General features: G+C 42.5%; 1 protein-coding gene across 3 annotated transcripts in view; it reads right to left on the bottom strand.

Moving 5' to 3' along the window:
- Positions 1 to 413: 413 nt before the first annotated feature.
- The window catches only part of jmy (junction mediating and regulatory protein, p53 cofactor), a 49765-nt gene continuing 28532 nt past the window's right edge, over positions 414 to 21646 (bottom strand). The window contains exons 6-16 of one of the 3 annotated variants that reach the window (XR_013932557.1): positions 15953 to 16103; positions 14887 to 15056; positions 12631 to 12796; positions 12204 to 12394; positions 9601 to 9690; positions 9428 to 9520; positions 8738 to 8816; positions 7601 to 7999; positions 6977 to 7108; positions 2840 to 5205; positions 414 to 2742 (exon numbers count right to left, since the gene is read on the bottom strand). Coding sequence is in view for 2 of the 3 variants with exons in the window: in XM_080419869.1 (XP_080275995.1) it covers positions 4871 to 5205; positions 6977 to 7108; positions 7601 to 7999; positions 8738 to 8816; positions 9428 to 9520; positions 9601 to 9690; positions 12204 to 12394; positions 12631 to 12796; positions 14887 to 15056; positions 15953 to 16103 (1806 nt within the window). In the remaining variant the exon portion in view is untranslated. Of the gene's footprint in view, positions 5228 to 6976; positions 7109 to 7600; positions 8000 to 8737; positions 8817 to 9427; positions 9521 to 9600; positions 9691 to 12203; positions 12395 to 12630; positions 12797 to 14886; positions 15057 to 15952; positions 16104 to 21646 lie in introns of all 3 variants that reach the window. The other 2 variants (XM_080419870.1, XM_080419869.1) reach the window with 2 other exon arrangements.

The following is a 21646-nucleotide window of genomic DNA, read 5'->3' as shown; positions in this document are numbered from 1 at the left end:
CACAAATGGGATCAATTTACAATGTAGTTATTTAGCAGACACTAATAATTAATGCAGAGCGACTTACAATAAGCAAGGTAAACGCATACATCAAATGCAGAGAGACAGTGTATTGCCTCAGTAAATTAGGATCATAGAAAGAACCTAGCATCGGTCTAAATATTATAATAGTATAATATTAAAAAAATAAATAGAACCGGTTACAGTAGTATACAGTAGGCAGGCTCTAGACGGATGAGCACTGAGCTGCGAATAGACTTCACTGTGTTCCCACAGTGAAGTCTGGGCAGACAAGCAGGCAGGCAGGCAGGCAGACAGACAGACAGACAGACAAAAGGATAGATATTGGTTTGGTCTCTGGTCTTTCCAAAAGACATACATATGTTAAAGAGGAAACACCAAACTATTTTGATTTCTGGTTTTATTTTTAAAAGGAAACATATGATTGAGATATAGAAAGCAAACTGGAATGCAATGATAAGAAAATATGCACAAAACCTTAAAAAGTACATTTACATTTGTATGGTATTGCTTAAAAAAATCTTCCACGTCTTAAAAATATTAATTTTTAAATAAATACTTGAATATTCTTTTTAACATGCTGATGTATTTTCATGATTTAAATTACAGTATAATACATTTTCAGTTTAACATAATATTGCACTTACGTAGTGACTCAAAGGTCACATTCATAAGGTCACACAAACTGTAAAGGTCAAACTAGTATTAGTCTGAGGGGTGAAAAACGTATACACTTAAAGTGGTATTTCACTTTAAAACACTTCTGGGGTCATTTTATTATCTATAGGACAATATCAGTCGCCAGAAGCAGGGACGTGTGTTTTCAATGAGTCTAACATTCATTAGAAGGACAATATCAGTCACCAGAAGCAGAAGCGTGTGTTTTCAATGAGTCCAACATTCATTAGAAGGACAATATCAGTCACCAGAAGGAGAGATGTGTGTTTTCAATGAGTCTAACATTCATTAGAAGGACAATATCAGTCACCAGAAGCAGAAGCGTGTGTTTTCAATGAGTCCAACATTCATTAGAAGGACAATATCAGTCACCAGAAGCAGAGATGTGTGTTTTCAATGAGTCTAACATTCATTAGAAGGACAATATCAGTCACCTTTTCAATGAGTATAACATGGTTAACAAGGAGATTGCAGTTACAATGGGAGGCAGGCATGTCTGATAAAATGCATATCAAATATAAGTGTTTATAAGTGAAATACAGCTTTAAAGACACAATCCAGTCAATGTCCTACCCGCGATTTGGAGGATAGAGGACAAATTGCACTTTGACCCAACACCTCACGTAAGTGTTCTACCAGAGCACAGGATCTACAATGTCTCATAGAAGAGCAGGGAGACCAAATACAACCATCACAGTTGTTAGTTCTACTGTGTTCGATTGGTACAAAATAACAGGGGATTTGTTTTCAATATTAGCTACCAGCCATACACACACACACACACACACATACATACACAACCTTACATAAGAATCTGATTTAAAAAGTAAAAATAAAAACAAACATATCTGTGAAAGAACAAAAAAAAGAGGAAAAATAACAGCTATGAAAACAAGGCAGTAGAAAGACACACTTTAAAATAAAATATGTAAATAAAGTCAAGTAATAATAATGATTATAAAAGAAACATTGAGCCCAGGGATGTAGTCACGATTTAATAGCTAGTGAAGCGCACAAGCTTGCACATGCACGCGCGCTGGCGCTGATTGAAATAACCTCACCCGACATTAATTATCATTGATATGCACCCAGCAAGGGTCATTCCTGTTCATTTTTCAACTGTTGACACTTTGGAAATGGTTGTTTATAATATATGCGCTATTGTTCTAGGAACCTAGAATCTAAGATGAAGGCTCTCTCTCAGGGCACAAACGTGCACGCATGTGCATGTGTGGGGCTCGTGCGTGTTTTATAATAGCCCCACCATGACTACACCCCTGATTGACCCACATGTCAGTGTACAGCTTCAGGTTCGCCAGCGGAGGGCACTATTGGACCTATTGGAACACATCCTGCAAATAAAATGCTCCTACAGTAAACCTAAAAGCAGTGGCGGAAAGTACATTTAAATAATCATTACTTCAAGTACCGTATAATGTTAATGCAAAAACCTTAGCACTTTTACTCAAGTAAAACCAAATATACAAGGGCTTTTACTTACAGAGTATTTCTAAATTGTGCTATCTGTAAAAATCTGGGTTCTTCTTCCACCACTGCTCTTTGCTGCTTTTCGAAAGTGTTACTACAATAGAAACATTCTTAAAACATGATATTGTCACAAGTTTTTTATAATATATTTCAATTCATTTTCAGAGTAATTTACAGTAAGTTTTGCTATATACCCCAACTAGTGGTTGAAGTAAAAGAAAGAAAGAAAGAAAAACAATGAAAAAATCTCATAAGGAGACACATCTGCTCAATGCATTTAGACCAGGGGTTCTCAACATGAGGTGCAGGGACCCCAAGGAGACCAGTGGTTCTCAATGTGGGGTCATCATTTCTGAAGTTTCTTTTTGAATGGAAACGATTCTAACATTTATGTAAAATAACTGTGATCAGCTCCAATAATTACAATCAGGTGATGATGTCATCATTTGTGACAGGTCTTGTGTCATTGTGGGCGTGGCTTACAACTAGGGTCGGGATCCTTTAGTTTACAATACCAGTGGTTCTCAATCGTTTTAATTTCATGGACCCCCATAACTCTTGAGTGTACAAATGGAACCAAAAGGGACCCTTACAGGTCTGTAACTCTGAGAGTGTACAAATGGAACCAAAGGGACCCTTACAGGTCTATAACTCTGAGAGTGTACAAATGGAACCAAATGGACCCTTACAGGTCTATAACTCTGAGAGTGTACAAATGGAACCAAATGGACCCTTACAGGTCCATTTGGTTCAACAATTAAGATGTTTGATTCTTGTAATTTTTTTGAGTATTGTAATTGTATAGCAGACGTGAAGTCCACACACCAGTTCTGACAGTGTGATAAAACCTGCTTCCGGAAACTGCCTCCAAATGTGATGGAACCGGTTCCGGTTCCTAAATGTTGGATCCGGTTCTAGATCCCAAACCTATTTACAATCTCATTAGCATAATGCTAAAGATGAGGAGGAAATCAGACTTTCTAGTGAACATCATTTATGTAACAGCTCCAATGTAACTCACAGGAATGTCTTCAACTTCAAATACTAAGCTCAGTAACGGTTAAAACAGTCAAGATATTAATTTTACGAATATTTGGAGTAGAAAAAGATTGGCATTGTTAAAAAGCTATAAGGATCTTTGTTATTTCAGTTATTTTTTTGAATCATTAAAACACTTTTAAGAATCTTTGTTATTTAAGTTCTTTGCACTAAATGTGTGTGTTTTTTTTGTGTGAATGAGCTAAAGCAGCTCCGATTGGATGGAATTATGGAATGTTTTGGTGAAAAGTTTGATTTTGATGCTACAGTATGAACAGTACAGCGGGGGACAGTAACAAAGTACATTTACTTGAGTACTGTACTTAAGTAATTCTTTTCAGTAACTGTGCTTTACTTGAGTATTTGTATTTTTGGATACTTTCACTCCACTATATTGTAAAGACAAATAGTGTACCTTTGACTCCACTACATTTCTAGGAAGGGAAAAAAAGTACATTATGAATGAACCACTTAGGCCCTATTTAAAATATAGCGATCCACAAGCTCACAACATGCTGTGATGTGTCACGTGTTGAGCATATATATTTGAGCGTCACAACATGCCGCGTTGTGAGCTTGTAAATCTGCTATTTTCTGCGAATGTTCCCCCCACAATAGGGATGCTAGGGTTCAAGTGGTTAATGTGAGAAAAAAAAACAATCCTATCACACAAAGATTTGGCGATCCCCCCTGGAGCAACTCTGAGGACCCCCTAGGGGTCCCGGACCCCCTGTTGAAGACTCATGGTCTAGGACAGTGGTTCTCAACCTTTTCTGGAAAATCTCAAAAGCGTTGGAGGCCCACCCATCTGACCACTTGGTGTGCAGAGTGAGTTTTCTTTGTATGTCACACTAATAGGCTCTATGCACAGTGGCCATATTGGAAAGAAATTGGGCCCCTTCCTTGGGTGTTACCAATGATACTAATGAAGACTCTGTTCCATTTAATGCAGCACAATAGTTCTCAGACTTTTTTTATTTCAAGGACCCCCACCAAATGAACCCTTACGGGTACACTCTCAGAGTTACACACCCATAAGGGGCCATTTGGAACCCCCTAAAGGAACCATGAGGGTCCCTGGACCACACTTTGAGAACCACTGGTGTAGCAGAGTGTTTCCAGTGAGCCAACATGCACAATATATCAGCACCCCGACTCTGTTTGACCAGAATGGAACAGAGCCTTCATTAGTATCATCGGTAAGAGCTGTGAAGGAAGTAAGGAAGAGGCCCGATTTCTTTCCAATACGGCTGCTGTGCATAGAGCCCATTATGAACATTCAGATGTATTTATAACCAGTGGTGTAAAGTAAGTAAGTACATTTACTCAAGTACTGTACTTAAGTACAGTTGTGAGGTATTTTTTACTTTACTGGAGTATTTCCAATTTTCAGTACTTTTACTTCTACTCCACAACATCTCAGAGGTAAATATTGTACTTTTACTCCACTACAATTATTTGAACACTTTAGTTACTAGTTACTTTGCAGATATAAATTATAAAACCACTTTTCCACCACTGTTTATAACGCATCTGAATGTGCTACACTAAATGGAACAGAGCCTTGATCAGTATAATTGGTAAGAGCTGTGAAGGAAGTAAGGAAGAGACCCTGCTGTGTGCGCAGAGCCCATTGGTTGATGAGTTAGTTGTCCCAGTCAGTGCCAGGCAGGCTGTCCTCGTCGTCCTCATCAGAGTCTGAGTCGGGTGAAGCCTCCTTGATCCTCCTCAGGGCCTCGTGGATGCTGCGGGTCAGAGCGTCCGCCGAGCGGGGCAGTCCCCCCGGGGCGCGGCGCCCGCCCCCGGCGGCGTCCGGACGCGTGCGCACCTTCCTCAGCCGGACACCCTGGCGGATCTGGGCCAGGATGTTGTTGCTCTCGTCGTCGTCCGGGTCGGGGGCCAGGACCCGAAGCTCCGCCTTCCTCAGGTGGAAACTGCCGCGCTTCAGAGATGCCAGGACCTCGTCCATAGGAGAGCAGGCTGGGGGGAAACGCACAGAACACTACTATTTGATTCATGCATTTCCATTTAGAGAAGCCAATTATTTTAGCCAATCTAACCACTTAAACCCTATATTAGCACTCTGAGATTCGTGAGAATGTAAAGTGCGTTATAAATAAAATGTATTATTATTACTATTATGGTTGACCGGAGTCCCTCAGGGCTCTATACTAGTGTCTTTGCTTAAAACTTAAAACACTTCCGTGCTAAACCTAGCCTGGTAAACCATCCCCCTTCCGGAAATCTCCTTTGCAATTGATTTCAGGAATTGGTCTGACCTGCAGACCTACATGGGCAATTTGGCTGTGGGCTGGAGCTGGGCGGGAGTAATACCGTTGACTGACAACCCCTTCAGCCAATCAGCAGTTCGTTCCCCTTCAGCCAATCAGCAGTTCGTTACAGCACCACCAGAACAAGGTGACGCAAGCAGACTTTTGAAAGGGTCATGCCGAAAATAGGTTGCTTTATTCGGATACATGCGTGTCACTGCCCACCCCTGCTGGTTCTCAGATTATTTTTTTTTAAATAGGCTTTGTCATGATTAATTGACCACATATATGAAGTTAAACAACTAAATTCTATCCGAACTGTTGTTGGCAGTTGAATGTAGCTTGTTTTCGCCAAAAAGCAACATAAAGCAGAGAAATTTTATTTTTTCTAAATCCTTTAACATTAGATCGGACGGGGCTGGGTTTGTTGTGATTATTTCCGGATCTACTGTTCTCTAGAAGTCATAGGATCACTCATAGGTTGGCAAACAGCGCCCTCTAGCGTAAACCATTGAAAACACCACACACTCGTTGTGTGATGTTTTTACGAACGAAAATTCTCTGTGACTGAAAGTGATCACCAGGTATGCAAACGAAAGAAATAAAGTCATTTCTTGGGTGAACTACTCCTTTAAACGTATACAAGGCCAGGCTTCTAGCTACATTGTACATATTGTCCCGGTCGTGTGGATACCTTAACACATTGTGTGCCAAAGCGCGATCACTCTGCAATGGTGGATCGCACTAGAAATATTATTGTTCCAGTCGTTAGTCGGGACCCTCGACCATCACGCAGACACCTTTTGTTTACATACCGGTCCTCGTGGAGGCTTCTACAGCTCTAAACAGATCGGCGTAAACGGTAAGAAGCACTGGCACTGGATGTACTCTGTTTTAAAAAAAACTCTGGCACTCGATGTGTTAAAAAACGTTCCTTTTTTATTTTTGTACACGTAATCTCTCAAGAACAGATCCATAGCTGCGCTTGGATCTGTCGGGAGCCGTGTTGACAACCCATGCACATTGGCTACAAGTGGGCGTGCCTTCAGATCAGGAAGCAGGCCGCACGTTACCCAATCAAATGTAGTGGGCGGGATTTACATGTGTGCGGCTCGCTTCCCACTGGAAACAAACCGAAACTCATTTAACAATAGCGTCCTCGGAGCCGACAAAACCACGGAAAGTTAGTAACATTTTAACTTGCTCTTTCATCATAGAAACAAGTGGGCTTATAACCAAAACGATCCATGTTCTTTGGGAGAAATGATGTTAGTGTTCCGTGGAGAAATATTGTTAGTGGGAATGAAAACATAGGCGCACCACCGGAAGTGGAGGGCTGAGGGCAGACCAAAACCCCGGTTTCCCGTGAGCATGGGTCCTCCGTACAGGTGCCCAGAGTCAAATGGAAAAGTGAAAAACAGCAGAGGTCGCTGTTTTTCCTTTTTATTTGACGATGGGTTCCCAGATTGATGTACACGTACCTCTCCTCCACTGTGAGGTCTCCATGGACGCTGTCTTCCTCAGCTTCTTCCTGGCTGTGAGCAGCTGGCTGCTGTCAAAGAACTGCGGGGAGAACGCCATCGCCACCTGAAGTGCAGAAGGTGACTCACACCCTGTCAAAAGATCATGACATTTTAGTTGACCATTCATTGTCGTACGAATGATGGCGATTAACAATTTCCTTGTGTTTTTGGCGTTGAACATCGGAACATATAGGAATCAAACTATGTCTGCCTTTTAGGATTTTGGAAAGATTATGGAAAATAACTTAAATATAAACAGACAAGGACTGACAAGGACCGGTACCAACAATCAAAATAAAGCAGAAACAGTCCATGCATTTAATAATTTTATAAAATCTTCAAAAATAGTAGAAATGGCCGTATCAATAAAGTATCAATACTGCAATGTAGAAATACTCTGTTACAAGTAAAAGTAAGGTATTCAAAATGTACTTGAGTAAAAGTAAAAAAAGTTAAAGTACTGAAAATGGGAAACACTCCAGTAAAGTAAAAATTCCTCAAGTGTACTTAAGTACAGTACTTAATTAAATGTACTTAGTTACTTTAAACCACTGCAGGTGAATAATTGTGACAGGGGCCTACCTGCTGCAGGTCTCTGCACCGGGCTGCGGCGGGAGTCCCGCTCCCCTTCCTCGCCCTGCTGGTCCTCCCCTACGTAGGGGAGGAGTGGAGGAGGAGGGGGAGGAGGAGGTGGTGGGCCTGAGGATAGGTGCGACGGCGGTGTAGCGGAGGGAGGGAGATCCGAGAGGAGAGGCATGGAGGCGAAGGGAGGGAGACGGGAGCCCAAGCCCTCCTCGGCTCTCGCGGTGAGTTCTGGCGGCGGTAAAGATGCACTCTCATAGCCGTGGGCGTCAGACGGCGGTCTGGAGAGCGGAGGGAGACTTGAGGCGCTGTCAGTCTGGACGCTGGCGGACTGGGTGCCAGGCTGCTGCGATGGTCTGCCACCCGGGGTGCCGCTCTGCTCCGATGCTCTGCCGGCTCCTAGGGTTGTCATGTTGACATTTTAGTTGAGGATTAAGTTGTAATACTAATCAGTGGTGGAAAAAGTACTCAAATGTTTTACTTAAGTAAAAGTATCAATACTGCAATGTAGAAGTACTCTGTACTAGTCCGTAACAAGCCCGAACAAGTTAAGTAAAAGTCCGGAATTCAAAATTTACTTGAGTAAAAGTACAAAAGTATTGGTATCAAAATGTACTTAAAGTACCAAAAGTAAAAGTACTAAAATGTTTGAAAATAGCAGATCTACAAGGTGTCGGTGAGCTTTTAGATCGGCTATTTTCAAATAGCCTAGGTATAAAATAGGGCTGAAGTGGTTAATGTATGTTTTGCAAAGTAACTACCGGTAGTAACTAAAATTTTCAAATAATTCTAGTGGGGTAAAAGTACAATATTTGCCTCTGAGATGTAGTGGAGTAGAAGTAAAAGTATAGACAATTGGAAGTACTCCAGTAAAGTAAAAGTACCTCAAAATTGTACTTAAGTACAGTAGTTCAGTAAATGTACTTAGTTACTTTACACCACTGATACCAATAACTGTGATTAATGACTTAATAGCGTTTTTGGCATTGACCATTGGAACATATGAATAAAAATGACATTTCTGTTTGCCTTTTAGGCTTTGTAAACACAATTTAAACAGGGCAGATATGACAAATTACTTAAATAGGCCTATACAAAGAAATGACTGACAATGACTGGTACTTTTTTTGTGACTACCTGCTCCGCCGGCTCTCCTCTTGGTGTGAGACTGTCCCAGACGCAGTCTGGACTTCAGAGTCACGTGACCTGGATAGCGCTGTGTGTGGCCAGAATAGACAAACATCAGCCACAATGACACTGGTCAGAACATTTTATTGTGTGAAGGGTCATTGTGTGACAGTCACATGGACTCATTTCTTGAAGGAATTACTATTGTAGTCAAATTATGAAAAAACTGTATTAATCCATTAAGACCGGGAACGCGTCTGTGTTGTTTTAAGATTTATTTGGCTATAAAAAATAGCAGATATACAAGCTAATAGTGCGGCACCGAGTGCTGAGCTTGTAGATCTGCTATTTTAGAAAAATCGTGAAAACGTTGGCAAGTCTTTGAATATGTATATTTTTAAAGAGAACATAGGTAAAATATTATGTTCCAGGGACCCCCAGAAGCAAAGATTTGAGTTATAAATGTCTGCTTCAAAAAGTATACATTCAAAGATTTGCACACTATTTTTTGAATAGCCAAATAAATCTAAACACACAGATGCGTTCCCGGTCTTAATGGGTTAATTGGGATAAGTCTATGATTTTTATTTTACCATCATTTTACAATGGCTATGAGGATGGGATGCACACTACGCCTCTTGGCCGTGGTAAAATCCATGGTAAACACTGACTCGCGTTGCTTATTGTTTCACTTCATACCTGTTTGAAGCTGCGAAGTCTGTCCAACGTTCTCTGTCTCTCCTGACTCACTCGAGCATTTCCTTTCTCCTCGTCTTCATCAGGATCTCCTCTCTAGACAGAGAATTAAAAATAATGAAAACCAACAACACAAAGTGTTATAGAGAATAACACAGGCATTCTGTCCCTTGTACCTGCTGTGGTGCTAGAAGTGGATCGATGTCCTCACAATGGCTGCCTTGACGCTGCTGCAACTTCTGGTTGTGATTCACTATACAAATCTCCTACAACACAAAAACAATGGCACAGACAGTCAAATATTGGGTATATGTATATTACACTGGTTCTCAAATGTGGGTACGAAAATCAAATAGACCCTTACACGTCTGTAACTCTGAAAGTGTAGCTTTTCTTAGCTTAGCTTATTGTTTTTGAGGTAGGTTTTCTTAGCTTGAAAATAAATGAATCTGCACACCGTTTTACACAATACAATGTTTGACCTGTACACGGTCTTCGCCAGGTACAATGAGACAGTGTCATTGTACCTGGCGAAGACCTAGTACAGGTCAAAATGTTGTGCTCTGATTCCTAATAGTTATATAGGGAGCTTTGAAAACGGTGTGCGGATTATTTTCTTTTCAGTCTAAGTGCCTTTGTTATCCAGTACCCGTCTAAATAGTTTTTGGATGTGCGTGCAGCCGTGCACCTCCTGGACAGTATCGTGTTTTCTTTGCGTATACCTTCTTGTTTTTAATAAGTAGGTTTTCTTAGTGTACCTTCTTGTTTTTGAGGTAGGTAGGTAAATGTCAACCATTGTGCCCATTCCCAAAAAGGCCAAATTGACATGCCTGAACGACTGGAGACCTGTCGCTCTCACCCCGATCGTCAGCAAGTGCTTCGAGAAACTGGTGAGGGAATACATCAGCTCCACGCTACCTGCCTCGCTGGATCCGTGGCAGTATGCATACCGCAAAAACAGATCCACTGACGACGCTATTGCCATGGCTCTCCACACCGTCCTCTCGCACATGGACAACAAGCTGCTGAAGGACAAATATGTACGTATGCTGTTCGTGGACTACAGCTCAGCATTCAACACCATTGTCCCAGCAATACTTGACAAAAAGCTCAGAGACCTAGGGCTACACCCAAGCATGTGCGACTGGATACAGGACTTCTTGTCCAACCGACATCAGGTGGTGAGAATGGGCAGCATCACATCCGACCCCCTGACCCTCAACACCGGAGCACCCCAGGGATGCGTGCTGAGCCCTCTCCTCTACTCCCTGTACACGTATGACTGCACAGCCACACATGTCTCCAACACCATCATAAAGTACGCGGACGACACGACAGTGATAGGCCGAATCGTCAACAACGACGAGTCTGACTATAGAGAGGAGATCAACTCACTGGCACGCTGGTGCAGGGAGAACAACCTCTCTCTTAACGTCGACAAGACCAAAGAACTGATCGTGGACTTCAGGAGGCCGCGGAGAGACCATGCGCCCATCCTCATCGACGGTGCTGCAGTGGAAAGGGTCAGCGAGTTCAAGTTCCTCGGAGTACACATCGAGGAGGACCTCAAATGGGAGACGCACACCACACATGTGAGGAAAAAGGCTCAGCAGCGACTGTACTGGCTCCGCCGCCTGAAGAAGCTCGGAGTAGGACGTCGCATCCTCAGGCTGTATTACAACAGTTCGGTTGAAGGCATCCTAACAGGCTGTGTCACGGCCTGGTACGGGAACTGCACTGCCCGAGAAAAGATCAGCCTACAGCGAGTAGTGCGATCGGCAGAGCGGATAATGGGAATCGAGCTCCCAGCGCTCCAGGAACTGTACAAAAAGCGGTGCGTGGTCAAAGCCAAGCGCATCATCAAGGACAAGCACCACCCAAGTCACAGACTGTTCAAACCCCTACAACGACCGCGACCGGGCAAGGGGCTCTATCGCAGTATCAAGAGTTCCACCACCAGGTACTGGTGTAATTTTAATCCGGCTGCTGTCAGGATGCTGAATGAGGCATAAGCCTTGCTCAGCAGCCTGACAGCAGGCAGTGCAAAACCTTTCTGGCTCTTCCTGAACACACCTGTGGATTATACCAGGGACAATGACTTGGACTTAGCTCCCCCTCGGACACACCTGTGGACTACACCAGGTACAAATGACTTTTTTGCTGCACTCCCTCATGGAGCTACTTGCGGATTATACTAGGGTCAGTCCACCCTAGGTGGACACGCACTGACCTTTTGCACCTTAATCCCATGTATAACGCACTGACTTTTTATTGTGCTTTTTTTTCTCTAAGCACCTTAACGTCCATATGTATATCATGCACAGTATAAGTATAACATGCACAGTATACATACATTGCTGCTATGCTCAGGCACCTTAGTTTTTTTATTATCTCAGGTACTTTGTAAATATGTAGATAACTTGTCTGGCCTTCTGTTGCTCTCTTGTTTTTGATCTCCTTCCCACTTGCCCCCCACCCCTCTTCTTCTCCCCCCCCCCCCCCTCTTCTTTCTATGGAAATTAACGTTGCGATGGGAACGATGTACAAAAACGAATTTCACCCACTTCTTTACCTTGTAAACCTGTGATGTGACAATAAAACTGATTCTGATTCTGATTCTGATTCTAGGCTTTCTTAGTGTACCTTCTTGTTTTTGAGGTAGGTTTTCTTAGTGTACCTTCTAGTTTTTGAGGTAGGTTTTCTTAGTGTACCTTCTTGTTTTTGAGGTAGGTTTTCTTAGTGTACCTGCTTGTTTTTGAGGTAGGTTTTCTTAGTGTACCTTCTTGTTTTTGAGGTAGGTTTTCTTGGCGGTGATGCGTCCTCGCCGGGCTTCCAGCTGCCGTATCCTGTGCTGCAGGACGTGAAGTTCTTCATCTGTAGGAGGAGTCTGAGCGACCACACAGTCCTCAGCACCTTCCATGGCGTCAGGGCTCTCATAGGCGTCATAGTACACCACTTCATCCTGATACTCTGATAGTACACACATTAGGGGTGCAACAGTTAATCAAACTCACCGATTATGAAAACATAATCGTTAATCGATTGTCTTTCCCCCAGCAAAACCTTTTTAGGGAGGATGAATCAAGTAGGGAATTAAGGTAATACATTTTAAAAGAGAATATTAAATAAGGTGCCAAACAAGTAATTTTTTTGTTGTATTGAAATTAAACAGAACTAAATCATATATTTTCTGATGCTATATGTACCGTTCATGTGTCTCCTCAGACTATGTAGCTGTGCATTGAGCAGCAGTTCCTCACATAGCAGAACCTCTGCCTGGATGTCATACAACTGCAGCTGCAGCTTGTAGTACAGCGCCTCCATGTGGTCCAGACGCATCATGGCATCGTCCCCACCTTGTAAACTCTGCATCTGGACGCACACACAACCAACGTAACATGATCATTAGGATTGATTTATTACCTTGTGGAACAAGAGCGTTTCGCTCGCCGAAAAACCTGTAGTTTCAATGGAACAGCTTTTATCATGCCACAGTTCTCAGTTTAAAGTCATACTGTGTTAACATTCATTTTAGTCTTTTTGGCAACACCTCTTGTAGCTCCGTTTGTCATTCAACATCTGTCAATATGTATCACTCAAAACTATATTCTGAGTATCTATTAACTTTAAAATACATAAAGGAATACTTTTCTAGTACATTTCCGGTGATTGATTCAAGTGTCTGGGGGAAGACACTTAAAAGAATACAAATAAAAATAAAACTTTACACGCACACTCCTGGAAGGCCTAGGAAGAACCTCCTCCCCAAATGTTTCACATCGGCCTATTATCAGGCCGCTGTGTGAACAGCTAATCTCAGGCACCACTTGACCGATTGGCATCAAACTCGGCACGCACATTCCCAGGAGGCCCTAGGGAGAACCTCCACCACAAATCTTTTTTGGTATTACTATATAAGATATAAGATTTTGTCCAAACCTCACACCAATTGGTACATATTATCTCTATAGTCATTAGATCAACCTATATGTCACATTTTTTATGTTCCATTCTGATTGTGTATAACAGGTCACTCCCACTAAATTTGGAAGGCATTCATGGCCAAAATGCTACAAATCATGTCTGATTGCCGTGAAACTTTGAGCCTGAACTGGACTTGTATACTGGCATAGAGATGAATTTCCCATTTGGGAGCTTTAATCCCAGCACACAATAGGGTATGTACAGTGAATTAGTTCCTTGGCATAGACAGAATGTGCGTGCAAAGTTTCACGGCAATCAATGTCAACAAATCTGACATATAGGTATTTTTTTTCACCCAGTGCCAATTGCCTAAGTAATCCTGGGCGCTACAAACCCTCTGCCAGCCTAGGGAGAGCCTAGAGCCGAGCTCATGCCCCCTTCAATGCATGAGAGCTAGCAAGCCGCTTCTTATCACCTGACAGGGGGGAGTTTCCCTGGTTAGACGTAGCGCGTGGAAGGAACACGTTATTCCAACCAGTTCCTTTCCCCTCCATCAGACGCCCCGGCTAACCAGGGAGAGGCACGGGGAGAACATGTAAACTCCACACAGAGAGGCCCTTTCACCAACCCCACCTAGGGTATGGGCACTGATGACGTGGAGGAGAGAACACGCCCACAGCGTCCCCGGCGGGAATCAAACCCAGGACCTTCTAGCTGCAAGACGACAGCGCTACCGAATGCGCTACCGTGCCCCCTGACATATAGGTCTTGATCAAATGACTATGTACCAACAGGCATGAGGTTTGGACCAAATCTGTAAAGTAAAACCAAAACATTTAGCAAAAAATCTGCCTCATGGTGCCGCTATAATGTGAAATGTGAAACATTTGGGGTTGAGGTTCTTCCTAGGCCTCCCGGGAGTGTGCGTGCAAAGTTTCACGCCGATTGGTCCAGCGGTGCCTGAGATGAACTGTTCACAGACAGAAGGAGCGAAAACATAATCCCTCGCCTTCAGCTGTCCCGGCCTGGCGGGGATTATAAAAAAGTATTGACTGAATTGTTAGTAATGTAGTTAGTAATGACAAGCAAATGATGTAGAAAATATCAATATGTCTAATTTGCTAGTTTAAAAACGGGTCAAAATGACCCAAAGACCCTAGGAGGTTGGATTTTCTTTTTTTAAATGAATGCCATTTTCATCATAAGAAAGGCTTGTATAAATTAGGCCTTACGCTTAATTTAAACACCAAAAACAGCCAATCTAGAAGCTCACAACGCCAACATGACGTGTTGTGAGCTTGTAGATCGGCTATTTTCACTGTAGCGCCATCTAGGATTGGGATCTTTTAGGCTATTAACGACTCGGTTCCCTCTTAACGGTCCGATTCCTTAACGGTTCTCTTTAACGATTCCTAATAGGAATAGGAATGGACCCTTACAGGTCACACAGGTCTGTGTGTACAAATGGAACCAAATGGACCTGTAAGGGTTCCGGATCCTAACCCTTAGCGCCATCCTGTGGCACAGTGTGTCATTACCTGCTCCTTCAGACTGTGCTTCCTCTGTTCCAGACAGATCTCCTTGGCTCTCATCAGCTGCAGGGTTTCCTTGGACGTGGCGTACTGCAGTCTCTCCATGCGCTCCACGGCCGACACCCACGATGACCTGCCCAGCTTCTTCTGGTCCGCACGCATGCGCTCGTACATCGCTACGGAAACCAAACATACAATATATAGTATATATGTTACAGTACATGTGAGAAACCAATACAAGTGAGAAAAGGGGAAAAGGGGGTGCGCTTTTTTCAGGCGCGGGAGGACGGGCCCCCCGAGGGAGACGAAGTGGCCCCCGGCCCCCCGTTCAGCTCCATCGTTAGTTTTCTTTTTCAGCCAGGGCCCACCGTCAAAAAACGGCGCTCCCCGCTCCCTTTTTTCGCTTGTAGATCTGCTATTTTCATTACTTCTTCAAAGTTCTCCACACTACCTTGTATAGGAAGGAAACCTCAAGAAACACTCTCCTGAGAGCGGATTCTTTCTACCCACCTCATCTGATTAAAAACATTCCCTTTGGTCAGTTCCAACGGTTGTAATGAATTGTCTTGCCGTATATTTGGGTAATACATATATTTGTTGTTCTTGATGTTTAGATGATAGTAGCTTATGCTTTATAGTTATTTTCCTCTGGGCTGTCACACACCCACGTGCAGCTTCAGAGTTGTTGATTGATTGACTGTGCATGCCTGTGTAATTACCATCTATCAACTGATAGGTGCCCACGTGCACTTGGACACTTGTTAATTGTATAGCTATTCTCACGTGTTCTAGTACTATTTAATTAATTTGTCTGTCTGTATATTTCATTTCGCTCTGATTAAGACCTTCCGAGGTCGAAACATGTTGGCAGTTGCCTCTTATTAAATAGAAAGGGCGTTACTCTTTTTTACTCCTGAGTGCCCGGATTGTCCGCTGTGTTTTTGTGTTATTTTTCCTCTTTCCACTTCCACTTTCTACTTCTATGATTTTTAAAAAATGTGTTAAAAAAAAACATTTTGACTCTCACCACTGGATGAGAGTCATGTTATTTAGTTTGTTGTGTAGTGTTTACCTTTCTGTGCTCTGGTGGTGGTTTCAAAGAACTTGACGGTGAGGTCCTGGATGGAGAGCACGGCAGCGTGAGCCTTCCTCGTCCACTCCTCATCCTCCTTTCTCAAGCCATCCACGCGACGAGGTCCCAGCCGCTCTGTCTCCAACGAGATCTGAAAGGGTTAAAACACTAGAAATGTACCGATGCAATTTTTTTCCTTACCAATACAGATTGTGATACCCACTACTTAGTACCTATCCGATACCAGTGTGTAATTTAAAAAAACTCATTTAGGACAGTGGTTCTCAAAGTGGGGTACATGGACCCTAAGGGATCCTTTCAAATGGATCCTTACAGGTCTGTAGCTCTGAAAGTGTACGGGTCCATTTGGTTCCACAGTGGGTGGTTTGAGGACCACTGACATAGGAATAAATACAAATAAATCCATTAATAATAGTTAAAGTGCAGCTATAAGTCATTAAAATAATAATATAAATAGAGCAAGATCAACTGAAGCGTTCAAAATATTACTATAAATTAAATATCATGTGATGAATTACATGGTGTTGGATTGGCATACTGTAGACTGGCATACTCACCGATCAGAACAACTCTTAATTAAACACGGCTCATGACTTCACCTCAGGGCTAAAGCATGGAGCCACGGTCACACCGAGCACGAGAACTATTAACGATAACCTTATTAAAGGCATAGTATGTAACTTTGCCCTGTATTTACATAACACAATATGTACATTCTTACCCATCATTTCCCTCTATACCTGCAGTCATCAGCTATTGGAGTCATTTTTGGGCAACCAAAACAAACAGTGAAAACACCAAAATACAGCGAGGCGGCAGTGTGTTGCTGCAGCTAAACACCACCACACTACTCTAGTGGATGATGACTGCTGCTATAGAGGGAAATGGTGGGTGACTTTTTTTTTGTTTTGTTAGGTAGTTACAGGCAATTAGAGTCAGATGATCCGTAAATCATCCTATTGCAGTGGTTCTCAAACTTCTGGATTAGGGCCTGCTTGAAAATATTGAAAGCATTCGCAGCCCACCCATCTACCCACCACTTAACATATTAAGTGGTCAGATGGGTGGGCTGACTTTCAACCTGGCGTCCCTATTATGGGCCTGTCAATTATTATGCTAACATTTTCAAACATTTTCTCAAACAACGAATATAGCCGTTCTACAAGCTCACAACGCGTCACATTGTGCATTGTGAGCTTGTAGATCGGCTATATTCACCGCGTAACTCATACGACAAATGATAGAATAGGGCTTAAGTTGTTAAAACACCATTCAATTTGACCATGTTGTAATACCAGTATGGAGCAGTAGGTGTCCCTCCAGGTCAAGGCAGTGACCAAGGGACATGCCATGCATGTTTTATGTTAAATGTTAACAGTGATACTACTAAACAATGGAGCTGAAATAGAACAGTAAACGAAAACGATATGAATAAATAAAAAAGCTGTATTCTGCAGTGCAACACAATATGTCTACACCACTGACCTATAATAAACTAGAGTGGTTATGAGGTTTACACTCTGAATTAATGTGGCTTTTTTCTCTTTCAGTTGTAAGCAGTGTTGCCAGATTGTGCGAGAGAAATAAGCAACCAGGTCTATGAAAACAAGCCCAAAAGAAGACTGAAGACAAAAGAGACACATGAGCACACACAGAGCGCTATTTGAAAATAGCAGGTAAACAAGTTCACAACGTGTCACATCTGCAACGCGTTGTGAGCTTGTAGATCTGCTATTTAAAAAATAAATCTTGGAAAAACTAAACATTTGGAATATTTAAGGGGGTCCCTGGCACAACATATTTTCAGATGGGGGTTCTCAACATGAACATGTCTGAGAGCCACTGGTTTAAACAACAACAGGAAGCAAGCCCAGATAAGCAACTAAATACACACATCTAATGCATAACTCCACATTATATATAGCGTATATAGCGCGCGCACACACACACACACACACACACACACACACACACACACACACACACACACACACACACACACACACACACACACACACACACACACACACACACACACACACACACACACACACACACACACACACACTTAGTCTCTAACCAGAAAGAAGATTGTGTCAAAGGTCGAGTCCAAACTAGACACAGGTTCTAAATGCCTCAACAGAAGAGCAGGGAGACCAAATCCAACCACCCCAATTGTATGAGTTATATTATATTATATTAACATATTCTACCATACAGATTGGACAACATATCATTTTAATCAATACCAAAAAAAAAGAAAAGAAAAAGGCTTAAACAGCCTTAAGTAAAAGAGAAGAAAGGTAGGGTGGTTGTCAGCTCAGCAGAAAGAATCAGGAATCACTTGGTTCTTTTCGACTACAAAGGTTAACTCTGAACCTTCCAGAACCTGAAACTTACCAGAATGGAAACAAATCCTACGATGAGAAACATGTATTAACCACTTAAACCCTCTATTCTTAGTAAAATAGAGTTACAACTGTACTTTGGAGCGCTTTTCCCCCGTCTACACCAAATCTCTACCCCAAACATAGCGGATCTACAACGCGTCGCAATGCAACGCGTTGTGAGCTTGTAGATCGGCTATTTTTGGTGAATGTTCCCCTCCAGAATAGGCAGGCTGGGGGTCAAGTGGTTAACAGTCAAGAGAAAGAAAGCTAACGTCAGCAACTGAGAGAAGTAATGCTTCGCGCCGGTGTCATGCTCACAAAACTGCAGATCTACAAGCTCACAGTGTGACGTGCTGTGAGCTTGTAGATCAACTATATTCAACCACATGAGTGACACTGTTGCAAAAACAAGTCTGAATCAGGCTCAACAAGAGTTGAGGTAAAATAGCAAGTTGACTTCTGCCAGTCCCCATGTTAAGGCAGCTCTCCACCGCACCGATTTTGGGCCGACTCGGCGTTGGAAAGCGTCTCTTGCCGACAACCTGTCGTCGATAGCGCTGTGTCGTCGGGTCTCGCCGATTATGGTCGATGACAAACCGAGCAGGTTCGGTCATTGGGCCGACTGGTAGAGCCGTGGGGGGAGAGAAGGGGGTAAAGGTTTGGTTCAAGCTGGCTCCGGTGTTGCCAGATTCTGTGAGTGAAAGAAGCGACCAGTTTCACCACTTGAGCCCTATTATATCAGCTATTTTCAAAAGGAATCTTGAAAGCAAGCCCAAATAAGCAACTACACTTCAGAAACAAGCCCAAACAAAAGCAACCAGCAACTATGAATATTTACAAGCGATTTTACAGGAAAACAAGCCCAAAGTCGCTTATAATAAGCAGACCTGGCAACACAGGAAGGCCAGCCTGCCAGCTCCAACACATTTGCACAACAATGTGTGCATCGGCCGACAGTTTGTGCTGAACTAAATGCCAACTTTTGCCAACAGACTGCCAGTCTGTTGCAGTCTGAAGTAGTCTGTTTGGTGGAGAGCCACCTTTAGACACTTCAATCCATTGACCGGGGTCCCCCACGGGTCTTTACTTGGTCCCCCACCTTTTTGTAACCTCCACACACCAGTGGTTCCCAAACTTTCAACCTCAAGACCCAGAAGAGAAATTAGACGTTTGCACGGGACCCAAACAAGTGAAAATAGCAGATCTAGCTCACAACGTGTCGCTGCGTGCCGCGTTGTGAGCTTGTAGAGCTGCTATTGTCACTACTTCCTAAACGTTTTTTTTTTAATGGAAACTATTTTATTTTATTTATGAAAAACTATGTTGGAATTAATTTAATTGATGAAAAGTTGTGATTTTTTACATTTTTTAAATCTTTTGATATATATATATATATGTTTTATGGAAGACACAAAAAAGGGGACATTTACTCGCTACCCATAAAAATTGGTCCGCGCCCCAAACATGGGTCCCGGCCCACTGTTTGGGAAACATTGCTCTAGTCTACACCAAGTCTCTTTGATGAAAATACCCGATCTACAAGCTCAGAATGTGTTGTGTTGCGAGGCGTTCTTTTCTTAGCTTGTAGATCTGCCATTTTCGCAGTCCAACTTTAACTTAGTTTAAACCCTTTATATGCAATGCTTTCTATTTGCTAATAACAACTTTAAACACATACATTCTCTATATTACAGTATATACGATGTTGCTTCGATCATTTCTTTAACCACGTTTAAGACCGCAACAAAATGAGCTAAAAAATATGTTTTTTAAAAGTCACATGAAATGAATCAATCAACATTAGAGATTACTCCCCTGATAATCTGTAATTACTTGAATATTCAGACACTCAATCCAACACTCGCCTGGTCATGAATAACGTAACAGCAGAAAATACAACACCATTCATTAATTCATTTCTTCCTGGGGGAGGGTCTATGGTAGTGGGGAGGGGGGAAAAGAGAGAGCGAGAGAGAGAGAAAGAGCGAGAGAGAGATATGCTAGGTTCAATGTTTACCTGGTATCCGATAGTTTCTATGAGGTACTACACTGTTCACCCTGGACTCTATGTACTGTATGTGCCTGTTTAACTTGTTGTTTATTGAACAAAGTTCATGGTTACTCTGCTTATGGTTACTCTGCTTATTTTTATTTCACATTTGAACGGCACGTCTATGAAATGCCTAAATTGTAATTGTAAGCCACACTAAAATACACAAAGGAAGGAAGGGGACAGAGCATGCTGCTACTGCTAAGTGTTAAATGGTCAGTCCAATCGTTTGCGTGTTCAAAGTGTTCAATCGATTGCGTTTCGGCTTGGATCAATGGTTCATATTCATCGGTATCACAAAGGAAACTTTTCCCCCCCAAGGTTTTAAAGACAAAAAAAACACCATGATCACTTTTCTTTTTTTTTTACATTGTTTTCATATTAATGTTATATTTTCAATAGTGTTTTACCAATTATTTGGGGGCCCACTTGCAATATCCTGGAATGACTGAAATAGAAGTGATGTCGTCTCCCATGACACCATGCTTCTTATTACACACACCTACTGCATGCTGCCTTCTATCTGTCAGGCTTTTAAACCCTGACTGACATTACTATCATGTTCTGTGACTAGAGTTAAAAGGCATTTTATCACAGAACCCTGTTTTAAAGTGTAAGTGTCAGGTGCCGTTTACACGACAACGGTCTCTACAGAAAACGACAAAATAAAGTATCAAATGTGCCGTCCGTTTACACGGGAACGGTGTTTGCGGGGCTTGAATCCGCAACTAAGTGAAACCTCCTTCCAGGGTGGAAAACTTTGAATACGCTGCACGTCCCGTCTCCATGTAAACAGTTACAGTGGAGGAAACGGCATAACGTGTGATATTGCCAGATGTTGTGAGAGAAATAAGCAGCCAGTTCTATGAAAACAAGCCCAAAAGAAGCGACTAGGCTACATGAGCACTTTAAACCACTGGATCTCCAAGTGGGGTCCGGAGACCCCCAGGGGTCCTTGGGGGGGTTCCAGGGGGTCCCCAGCAAAATGTGTTAATATAGCATCACAATCATTTTAACCACTTTAACCTTTTCATACTTCTACTGCGCTATGAGCTTGTAGATCTGCTATTTTTGAAAAATCTTGAACATTTGTGCAAACCTTATATATATATTTTTAAGCGAACATTTGTAGCTCAAATCTTTGCTTCTGGGGGTCCGTGGAACAAAATATTTGAGATGGGGTCTGCGGCCAAATACATATCATTTTTGGGGGTCCTTGACATGAAAAAGTTT

This window comes from Gymnoscopelus braueri (genome assembly GCF_963280865.1).
Source record: "Gymnoscopelus braueri genome assembly, chromosome: 22".
Taxonomy (NCBI): Eukaryota; Metazoa; Chordata; class Actinopteri; order Myctophiformes; family Myctophidae; genus Gymnoscopelus; species Gymnoscopelus braueri.
This window is presented reverse-complemented; position numbering and strand designations above follow the sequence as displayed.